The sequence below is a fragment of the Pseudonaja textilis genome, chromosome 12 (assembly GCF_049901715.1).
Source record: "Pseudonaja textilis isolate UNSWEBS1 chromosome 12, rPseTex1.2, whole genome shotgun sequence".
Lineage (NCBI taxonomy): Eukaryota > Metazoa > Chordata > Lepidosauria > Squamata > Elapidae > Pseudonaja > Pseudonaja textilis.
In genome coordinates, this window is record NC_142001.1 from 19,978,648 (window position 1) to 19,989,901 (window position 11,254).

Here is an 11,254-nt window from a genome sequence, read left to right on the forward strand (position 1 = left end):
TACATATATATATTTATATTTATTTATATTCATTGATTGGAGTGGAGCTTGCAAACAACTGCATCGGGGGGGGAGGGGTTTTCGAGGGGAGCCTGCAATCATGCGCTCGGACCGGACGGTGAGCGGTGTTAAGTCTCTGCCTCTTCATCACTGCCTGCCGCACTGCTGTCTGTGGAGGCCGTGACGTCTTCGCCAGCTCCTTTGTGGCGATCCCCGCCTCCTCCTCCTCCTCCTCCTCCCTCAGTGGCTTCGGTGGCCCCGTTATCTTGAGACGGCGGGTCTCTCTTGGCTGCTTGAGGGCCACTTTCTGAAGAATTGGCATCCGGTGGCTTTTTAGGCCGTTCCTGGTTGGGGTCGCCTAAAAATTCTTGCCACCCTTTCAATCTCTCTTCTCTTTCCCGGGAAGTTTCTTCAACCTGGGGTGAGACATCAGTTGTCAATATTTGAGGGGATATTTGGGGGGAGGGGGAGAATGAGGGGGAGGAGGAGGAGGAGGAGACAAGGAAGAAGAGGAGGGGGATGAGGTGGAAAAGGAGGAGGAGGGGGAGAAGAGGAGCAGGAGGAGGAAAAGGAGAAGAGGAAGAAGAGGAGGAGACAAGGAGGGAGAGGAGGGGGAGGAAAAGGAGGAGGAGGAGGTGGAACAGAAGAGGAGGAGTAGGAAAAGGAGAAGCAGGAGAAGAGGAGGAAGAGGAGAGGATGGGAAGACGTATTCAAAGACATTTCAAGGCATTCTCTTATTTCCATGGTCAACAGCTTAGATTTAAAATGGGATTTGGGGAAATCATTATATGACAAGAATCCAACTTCCACAGCATGTCATTAAACGAGTCTTCCCTCCTACGGATCAGAAATCCCTTTTAAGAGGGATTTCAGAGGCCAAGTGCAAAGCATGAATAACTTAAATAACTACGTCATTCGTGTTTCGGGGTCGGTCAAGACTCCCACCAGAGGCTGCTTGGACAACGTCCCTGCCATCGTCTTGGTAAGATTTCAGACCTGGTTGCCCATGAAGGCTTTCTTCCTAGGGCTGGGAGGGAAGGACCGGCCCTAGTTCGCCCAGCTAACTCCGTCCCTAAGGCAGGACTAGAACGCATGCCCGCCCCCCCACCTTCGACCTGCAGTCTTGATTGGCTCCCTCCGTTACTCATCCTTTTTTTTCTTTTTTTAAAAAAACCACAACCTTCATTAAGCCAAATATACCTGATAATCGGTTACGCCGTCCCACGTTTCCACGGAGAGCTGGCGCCCACCAAACCATCGTCCATTCAGGGCCTGCTTGCAAACGTCAGCCTCTTCGGATTCCTTAAAGGACACGGAGGCCACGCCATCTGGATGCCTCTACAGAAATAGGACCGGGGGGGGGGGGAATCCACCAAATTAGACCTATGTCAAGGTTCCAAGTAACACATCCCCCCCAACGAAGAAAACTCCGAAGTAGGCCTACCCCTCCAAGAACATTTTACTGGGACCTATCATATTGGCACCGAGTTGGTGGAAAACCGGCTCTACTTTCCCGCTGGTTTTACACCCAATTAAAAGAAGAAACTGCCCCCCCTGCAAGAGTCTGTTACGGTTCGCCGGCATCCTGTTGCAGACGGCAGCGGAATCGAACAGTGGGGAAGAACAGGGACCAGTCCAGGAGTCTGAAGAGGACTCGGACGAGGGTTCTGCGCCCAATGCAGAGATGGGACCAGGACCATCTGGGAGTGGGGTGCTGCCTCTGGAGTCTGGCAGCAGCAAGGCAGAGGAACAAGGGGAGCCCTGTTCCCAGTGCACATATGTGCAGAGCTGCTAGAAGGCGAGAGCAGCTGAAACAGAAGGGGCGACTTGGGAGTAAGGCTTGGAGGTGATTGCCCCTTCCCTAAGGCATAAAGGAAAAGCAAAGGTAGAGAAACCTTTGCAGGAAGCAAGGTCGTTTGCTCTGTTCAGATTCAACCTTGAAGCTCCGTGTGGACTTTATACTTCGGTTGGTGTTTTTAATAATTCATTTGGCACTCTAGTTGTTGGCAGCAGTTCAAAGGAGAAAGGTGGGTGCTTATCTTAAGGAACTATTTGGGATTCATTACCGGCTGGGAATGAACATAATTCCCAGCATTGAAATAAATCAAAAGTTGTTTGGACTAAACGTGTGCTTAATTATGGTCTGGGGAAGTCTTGGTCAGAACAGTCACCAGCCACATGATCCAATAAGCACACAGTCTAATTGTTGTCTTCAGTCTCCGTCTGCCAAACCCCTGTGGCAACGTCCTTTGTTCCCAGGGGAAACACCCCAATTATCTCCACACACCGCCCCTCTCCCCTTCCTGCTCCGAAGCTCCAGGCTGTGTCAAGCCTGAAGCCTGAAAATCCCTACAGAAAAAAACTACAGAAAATGGCCACAGCCAGGCCAGCTTCACGGTTGTCATTCTAGGCATCACCTGCCGTATTTAAGAGACGACCTTATTTCAGAATCACAAATTCTGTCCTGGGGATTTACAAAACATGATGACTTCTCTCCTAAAACTGCCACTTTCAGAGAGAAAAACAAAACAAAACAGGCTTTGAAATAATTTTAAGTTGCTTTGGATACCACATTTCCTGAATATTCTCCTAATGCCTGTCTGTAATGACAAGAATATCTGGGTTTTTTCAGAAGTCTAGTAATCTTTCCAGGTTATTAAACCCTTTCAAACTGCCAAATGCAGCATGTTTTAAAACTTCTCTGATTTTAATTTTACAAACGCAGCGGCTGTTTCCAAGGCTCACGATACAGAAATCACGTTTTCGAAGGGCTCGGCCGTATTCCAGTGATACGCTGAATAATGAACGTTTGACAATTTTTAAAAAATCATTTGGTTCTTTGCCAAACAAACTGACGGCTCTAAAGGGAGCCCAACCAGTGGGGGGGAAATTTTGAGTGCTTTCGTAGAAGAAAAGTTTCAAAAATACAATGCAAAATTCGGATGGAGTATTTCCGGTAACGTACATCAAATATAATGACTTTCTTTACTTGACCAAATTTTTCACATTCTGTCCGTAGATCTTCCCGGATCTCATTTAGCACTAAGGGGTCCTCCTGAAAAGACATTTTAAAAGCATATTTTAAAAACGGATCCAACACTTTCAGAAAGCAAATGTCAGGATTCCCATTGAAATCCTGAGTCTTGAGCCAAACTTCCAAAACTTAAAAAGGATTTATTGGGAGTTAACATGCCGACACTGCCTGGGTGCAGCTGACTATGAGACACATCATTCATTGTCACCCTTGACCCTGGTTTTCCCCCCATCCCCTGGGTGTATCTTAATTCATATTCTCCAATGGGACACTTCCATAGCCAAGAGTCATCAATCATGCTCTCCAGTTAGAATTCTGTGCAGCAGAAACTTCAGTCATTTTGGGACTACGGGCTCCATGACTCCCAGCCCTTGGGTAAAGATAAAGAGATGAACAGATAAAGGAGCTCTGGTGGCGGGGTGGTTAAACTGCAGCGTTGCAGGCCAACTCTGCCCACACCTGGAGTTCAACCTGGCTCAAGGTTGACTTGGCCTTCCAATTTTCTGCAGTCTTAAAATGAGAACCCAGATTATTGGGGGCAATATGCAAATAATCATTGCAAACCACCCATAGAGTGCTGTAAAGCCACTATTAATCTTCCCATCACTCCTTATCACCTATCCCCTCCCACTTGTGACTGCACGACTGTAACTTTGTCGCTTGTATCCGACGGTTTCCTAGAATGATTTGATTGCTTATTGTACCCTATGACTATTACTAAGTGTTGTACCTGAAGATTCTTGACTCTTGATAAATGTACCTTTTCTTTTATGCGCACTGAGAGCATTTGCACCAAGACCAATTCCTCGTGTGTCCAATCACGCTTGGCCAAGAAAGAATTCTTAACTATTCTATTCCTATTCTATTCTATATAAGCCTAAATGCTATTGCTAAATATGTTTGGCGTACGTCCCACTGGAGGGTAACGTTATGCCTTCAAATGTAGGAGCAGCAAATTAAATTGCTGGATGTGATAGTCCCAACAGCCTCAGCCAGAAACAGCCTAAAAATGGAACAATCCTGTCTAACTTTAGCTGGCCCTATTATGCCACAGACGCTTCTCGGCTTGTGACGAGGCCAACTTCATTCGTCATCTTTGGGAAGCGACACGTTCCCAGGCCTTAGGGAGGAGGGACTGCAGTGTATGAACTCCTACTGGATTATTATTATTATTATTATTATTTTCACCTACCTCAAAATCTTTGGGATGAAACATGTTTCTGATGATGATAACCCTCTCATGTCGCAATCTCACACTCCCCTCTTTCTTCTCCGGCCGCCAATCCAGCAGTCTAATGAAATGAAGCAACATGTAAGAGGTTGAGGGGGTGGTTCTCTTCCGTTTCTAAAAGCATTTTGTTGTTGGGAAAAAAAAAGAAATTAACGGGATGCTGGTGAAATCAGAGTTGTCAGGATTTTTGTTCCCCAGTAAGGAAAGGCGGTTTCCCAGCAGCCTTGAAACTGATGTTATTTATAAATCACCTACGTGGAAGTTAACTTGACATCTAAATCCACATTTTATGAGGAGTTGGCCTCCTGAGTGATTTGAGCTACTTTAAAGATCAAGGTCTCATGCATTTTAAAACAATAAATACAACCTTTTAAAGCCCCAGGTTTCATGAAAGGGCAAGTCTAGCTATGTTTTCCATAGGCAAATGGAGCGGAACCTCAAAAGCGAAACGTTCTTATAAAAGTTTTGAGGTATCCTGAAAAACAGCCACGTACTTTTGCTGCTGGGACAGCTTCTTCTTGTAATCTTTGCACTTCTTTTTCTTCTTGCTGGCGTCGTATTCCCCTTTAAGCTGGAACTGGGCAACTTCCACGTGCAGTTTGTAGCCTCGGATTTCTTTCTCATCCAGCAACTTCAGCGCAAGTTCAACCGATTCCCTCTGGGGAAAGGGAGGGAGAGGAAATAAAATAAAATTCTGCTTTAAAAAGACCTCTCTTTTCCCCCACACCTAACAAAAGAAACAATATTTGTGACAGACATTGCCACACGCTTCTCATAAATCTTGTCGATGTCTGCAGGAATGCCCACAAGTTAAATTAAATTTCAATTAAAAAAAAAGAGACTCTCTGTTTGCAATAACAACTGCAACCGTAGGATCACCATAAAGGTGTTATAGTGTGACAGAATGAACAACTAACCTTTAAGTAACAACAGAGCCCGTCGCCTTTAAGGTTTCCTTCTTTGTCTTTGTAAAGTTTGATTTTCGGTTCCTCCGTTTGAAGATCGCGCATAACGATACCACATTTTGACATCACCTCCACAAACTCATCTTTTGTAATGTCGGGCGGTAAACCTGGAAAGGTAAAATTTGAAGAGATACAAATGCCACAAAAAAAAACCACACTGAATTTTTAACGTTACCATGTTAACGTTAATGTTGATGGGGTTTTTCTTTTTTTTGCCACAGTCTACGTTTTCCCCCTGTGGAGTCTTTTGTCTATTCCACCTCATTCCCACACGGTCTGACAGCTTTTGCAATTTGGCCACATTCGTTCCCAAAACTGTGAGGGAAACGATAGGCTAGTAAAGGACAGCCGCAGTTTACTTCAGGTTTTCTAGCTCCCAAGCTGGATATAAAATCCTTAACGCGGTTCGGCAAATCCTGCCCTCTCGGTTCAAAATATAAGCTTTGGGACCTGGGGATTACGTTTGAGGCGAGCCCTGCAAGGCTATTCTATCGGTGACGGCGGATTTATCTGCTCCTTGAATTCAGCAAGGATGAAGAGGTCTGCAGTAGCAGCACCCCCCAGCCCCCACCCCAAAAAAACACCTTTTGGGCACCAGGGACCGGTTTCGTGAAGTTGGCCAACATCTCGATTAGACAATGTGACTGTTTGGGGGGAAAGTGGGGGGGGACACTTTTAATTAGGTGAAAATCGCGGGAACTTTCAGAGTCGGTTTTCACCAGTTTGTGCCGATAGGATATTCTTCCATAAAACTGTTCTTGGAGGAACCTGCCTGCCTCCCAGTTCTGATTTCTATGGGGTTATTACTTGGGAATGCTGACACACGGGATCAAGCCTCAAAATCATGGATGTACAGCCAGGCAGGGAGCGTTGTTCTTTTGATGTGCCTTGCGCATCAAAGCCAGGCCAGTCAGGGCACCAGCAAGGCAGTGGAGGCTGTTCAGAAATATCGTGCCTTTCGCAAGCATTAGTCTGTATCACGCATGCCAAGGGCCCTTCCAGGTGCAGCGGGAAGTCGTTTTCCCACTCAACTGCGAAGGTATTAAACCATGTACCTAAAGCGGGGTTGCCACAAGGTGACTATCTAATTAGGAAAGAACGTGACTGGAATTTGTTTAGAGGCGCTGGCCTCACCTTTAAAGCACAGCAAAACACCCACCTTTATTCAAACGGAGACAAATTTCAGTTCAGGAAGAGAGCGGGGAACAAAGGGGAACAAACTGACCGCCAAGCCAGCCTCTGGCATTTCGAGGCACTTCACAAATAATTTGAATACACAGGACTAGAATGTTTAAATGAATGTGTTACTTAGTGCTCTTCCTACCCGCTTAAATTTTACTCCACAGCCCTCAGTCCCGAGGTAAAGATCTCATGTGCCGTGAAATATTTGAAAACGATAATTCAGGGGCTTGAATCCATTTCCAAGGAGAACCACGGCCATTTCACCACACACAGCATTCACAGCCAGCAAAGAGTCAAGGCTGCTCCTCACCTGTCACATAAACATTTGTATTTTTCTGCTCTTCCACATGAAACCATCCTAGAGGGGAAATGATGATAAGTTAGGATTGCACCTCTAAAGAAAACAGCTCTTCAGATTAACGTTCACGTCAGATTGCGGAGGGGGAAGGAAGAAAGGAAAAAGAAAAGAAAAAAAAAAACGACACTCCTGGGATATAAACCTGGCACCTTCCTATCTTCTTCACACCTATCAGAGCTTTAACAACATTCACAACTTCCTACAAGTCGGCTGCAATTGGATCCTTTGAACATTAAGGCTTTCTTTTTTAGAGTCGGCTCTTGCACGACCGCCCCACACAAGCACAACTCCGCGGGAAGACACCGCATCTCTTCTTGAAGAGCAGACTACTTCTAAGTCATGCACAACGCGGAGACTCTCTTGCCTGCATCGGCTTTTCTTTTTTCTCCTTTCTGTTTAGGGTCTGTGGGCAACGGCTGCGACGATTTGGCTTCTACCCTGGGCTGAGCCTTGGGGGCCTTGGAATCCGCAGCAGCTTTAGAGTCAGTCTTTGCAGCGGAGGCCGAGGTATTGGAGCCTTCGGTGGGGAAGCCGTAGTTAGCATGGTAGGTTGCCAAGAAATCTTCAGTGACCTAAAAAAAGGACATTGTTCAGGACACCGATTAGAGACCACATTTAAGCTTTTTAAGTGGTGAGTTATTGCAAGAATCAAGGGCCGAGGTGGCCTCTTGAAACAAATAACGCAGGTGATGTTCCAGTTTTAACCGTTTGTAATGGCACTACAACTGATAGGCATCTTAGAGGGACAGGCAGGCCTGCAGAGAGAGTAAAAAGGATGCTACTCTAGGTTTACTACAGAAAGCTACTCGGAGCACCAGCATATCTTTGAAATCAAGTCATTCGGAAGTTGCAGAATGTTTACTCTCCTTTAACACACGGCCTGCAAAATTGTCTCTCTCTGAACACCTAAAAATGCTGACAATTGTCCCCATTCTTACAAAAATCCTTCAGAATTTAGCGAAGAAAGTCAGAGAATTTTCAGAAGCAACTGCACTTCACCTGATTCAGCAGCAGAATTGCACAATGTAGATACAAGTCCACACTGGATGCAGCTCACAGGTTAATAACCCTGAGTCTAGATGCCAACTTAGAAAACAAAGTACTGTAAATAATTTCTGGAAGGGTGAGAAATTGTTGGAATCCACACATCTGAAAAGTTGCCAAGGTTGAGAGAGAGAGAAAAACAAAACAACCCACTGAATTGTGGTACTCCCCATTTCAGAGTATCTGATGTATTCATCGCTTTTACTTATCTATTTTTAATCAGGCAGGTTGAAAACCTAGTAAAGGGATCCTGCTGGAGAGATAAGGCAGGTCAGAAGGACAGCAAGCCAAAGGAGCAAGTAAGGAAATCCAGCTGGGCAGGTTCATTGCTCGTCTCAAAAAATGGTATTTTGCCCCAGGAAATGAGGATTATTATTAACGAAGTCCATTGCTTAGTCAGCCTGAAGTTTGAGACTGGATTTGGCACCTTTATTTTATGTGTGTGTGTGTATGTGTACATATGATGTGTGTGTATATAGATGATATATAGATGATAAAGATACATGAGAGCATAGATAGATAGATAGATAGATAGACAGACAGACAGACAGACAGACAGACAGACGAGAGATGAGAGAGAGAGATGCTAGACAGGGAGAAACAGGTAGGTAGGTATAGACAGACAGACGGACGATAGGATAGGGATGATAGAAAGATATAGATAGATAGATAGATAGATAGATAGATAGATAGATAGATACAGATGGATGAGAGAGAGATATGATAGACAGGATAGATAGGGATGATAGAACAGAGATACAGATATGAAGAGAAATAGACAGACAGATGGTAGGATAGATAGGGATGATAGAAAGATAGAGATATGGAGATATATAGAGAGAGAGATGAGAGAGAGAGATGATAGGATAGATAGGGATGATAGATAGAGATATAGAGATGGAGAGAGAGAGAGATTTATAGATTTATATAAACAGAGAGATAATCAGGAAGATGAGGGCGAAACAGAGATAGATGGATAGATAGACAGAAAGAGAGATATGGAGATGGAGATAGAGATTTTAGAATATAAATTTATGTGTCACCCCTCTCGCTCTCCAGAGCAACTACCGTGCAGTCAATTTGTAGACAGACGATGCAGGGACTATTATGCTAAGAAAGAACAATGATCTCTGCCTTTAATGAAATTATTATTTGGTTTCTGTAAGAGAGGCTAAAAGGCCCCCATGCAAAGGAAAGGCTCCCCACAAAAAAAAGGAAAGGCAAAAAAGCAAGACTTCTGCAGCCTGAAAACCAGAAGACCGTCAAGCCCAGCCCCCCGCCCCAGGTTCCAAGCGCAGCTTTAGGACTACAACTCCCATCAGGCAAAATCACCTGCCTCCCCCCACAGAACCTCAGGCGCGGGGGGGTTGGATGCCCCCTGCGCTCGCCCCCCCCCCCCCGCGCGGTGGAGGATGGGTCTTGTAGTCCGGCCCACCTTGGGGAACCAGGCCTTCTTGTCGCGGTCCCACTCGTACTGGGTGCCGTCGGCGGAGTCCGTGTAGGTGAAGGGCTCGTCGCCGCCCTCCTCCTCCTCCTCCTCCTTCCGCTCGTAGAGCTCCTGCAGCCGCAGCTGCTGATGGAAATCCTCGTTGCGGTCCGAGCCGCCGACGCTCATGGTGCCGCTTGACCCGACGCCTCCTCCCGCGTCGCTTCTCCCCACCAGGGTGCCGCCCGGGCCCAGCCCGGCCTGGAAACGCCTCGCAGCAGGCCCGGCGATAGGGCGCATGCGCGGGGGCTCTGCGACGCACGCGCGGCCCCGCCCCCTCGTGGCCCGGCTCGGCTCGGGCCTCTCCATCCCGAGCGGGTGGAACTGGGTACCGCTGCCGCTCGGAGGTGACGGAGTCCCCGCCGGCTTTTTCAACCCGCTCCGCCGCGCTAAAAAGCCGCGGTTTCTGGCCTCAATGGGTGACCAGGCGACGGCGCAGACGCAAATAGGGCGCTTCCCCGCCGTTGCGTCGGAGGAAGTTATTGCGCAAGCGCAGAAGCTCGCCTCTGCCTCTGCCCCCCCACTCCTGTTATCAGCGTACAGCTGATGGGGGGAGAAAAGGACCTGTGCTGCTCACTGCGGAAGAGCGGAAGTCGCTTTTCGAAAAGAAGGCGGGACTAGGCCGAAAATGGCAATCAACAAAGGCAGCCAATAAGCTTCAGAGTTGAGCAAGCCCGTCAGAGAGCTGCGGAGAAGGGAAGGGCGGAAGGAGATCAGAGTGAGGGCATTACGCATGCCCAGAAAGAGTCTCTTTTCCTAGCCCTTTTGGGAAGAAATCTTGATTTTTTTTTCTCCTTCCTAAACGAATAAAGGAAATTTTCTTCCCAGTTCTCAGATTTCATCCATTTCCATTCTATGTCAACAGCAGGATCAGGGTGCCCATACATTTCCTACAGAAGAAAGAGGTTGACTACAGCTTCCATCATCCCCAGCCTGAATGGCCCCCTGTTTGGATGAAATGGGGATGGGGGGTGTTATAAAATATATAAAATTCTATAAATTCTACTCTTATGTCACCCCAACTTGATGTGATCTGGAGCTGCGGAACAATGAAGCCCATCCTCCACAGCTTCCAATCCACAGCAGAGGCTGTGTGGGAACAACGAATCCCATCATCCATGCCTTCCAACCCACAGTAGAGGCTGGGTGGGAACAATGAAGCCCATCATCCACAGCTTGCAACCTCCTGTACAGCCAATGGCCCCAGCAGACACTTGAGTGATTAAAAAAAAAAAACAGCTCCTCCAAATAGAGAAAATAAAACAAGATATTCTACATTTTTTTTACTATAAAGCAGAGTTTTTCAAACTTGGCAACTTTAAGAGTATGGATTTAAACTCCCCAATTCCTCAGTCAGCCATGAAAAACACTGCTATTAAAGAAACTCCTCAGACCTCAACATTCAGATCTTTTATTTATTTTCTTGTTAATAAAGCCTTAGAGGAATTGCACCCATAAATTAAACTCCTTGCCTTTGCGGCTGTGAAGCATCAAGCCTTTGAAATCGATACTCCAGAGCAAAAAATATCTCGCTGTCATACCCAGCTGAACGATAATTCAAATGCAACAGGGAAATCCTTGTCCAGAAGGGGCATTAAATCACCACCCAACGAGCTGTCAAAAGGACTTGCTGGATGTAATTTTAGATTTGTCAATAACCTTTTGCCTTCATCCCTACTTTGGTACCACGGCTGCCTTGTTAGAGATACTTTCATGATTCCAAAATAGAACTTTGAAAAGCAGCCTCACAATTTTGGCCCCGAGGTTGTTTTGCTCCTAATGTACCAGATCCGAGCTGAGTTACCATGGTTTCGAGATGACTGTGATTTTTATGATCTTAAACTGAATGCATCAGTTGCGTTTTTTTTTTAAAAAAAATGAATAGCGTCAAAAGTTTAGAGTGTTTACTGAATTGGAATGGTTTCAAAATATTACAATAAGAGAAGCAGTTAAA

The 11,254-nt window shown here is 46.2% G+C and overlaps 1 protein-coding gene across 1 annotated transcript; it reads right to left on the reverse strand.

Moving 5' to 3' along the window:
* HTATSF1 (HIV-1 Tat specific factor 1) lies at nt 1-9,859 on the reverse strand. Its single transcript, XM_026716550.2, has 9 exons — nt 9,250-9,859; nt 7,135-7,342; nt 6,723-6,770; nt 5,183-5,337; nt 4,760-4,923; nt 4,227-4,326; nt 2,966-3,055; nt 1,201-1,338; nt 1-416 (listed from the first exon to the last, which is right to left on the reverse strand). Exons 1-9 carry the CDS (start codon nt 9,607-9,609, stop codon nt 129-131), a joined length of 1,551 nt encoding a protein of 516 aa, XP_026572335.1. The 5' UTR covers nt 9,610-9,859; the 3' UTR covers nt 1-128.
* Nucleotides 9,860-11,254: the final 1,395 nt, after the last annotated feature.

What these genes read in the sequence shown, in the direction of transcription:
- HTATSF1 (XM_026716550.2), bottom strand. Translation starts at nt 9,609, where the DNA reads ATGGAGAGGCCCGAGCCGAGCCGGGCCACGAGGGGGCGGGGCCGCGCG. An exon ending in AAGCTGTCCCAGCAGCAAAA is followed by an intron (nt 4,327 to 4,759) that starts GTACGTGGCTGT and finishes TCATTTCATTAG; the next exon opens with ACTGCTGGATTGGCGGCCGG. An exon ending in ACGGCGTAACCGATTATCAG is followed by an intron (nt 417 to 1,200) that starts GTATATTTGGCT and finishes GTCTCACCCCAG; the next exon opens with GTTGAAGAAACTTCCCGGGA.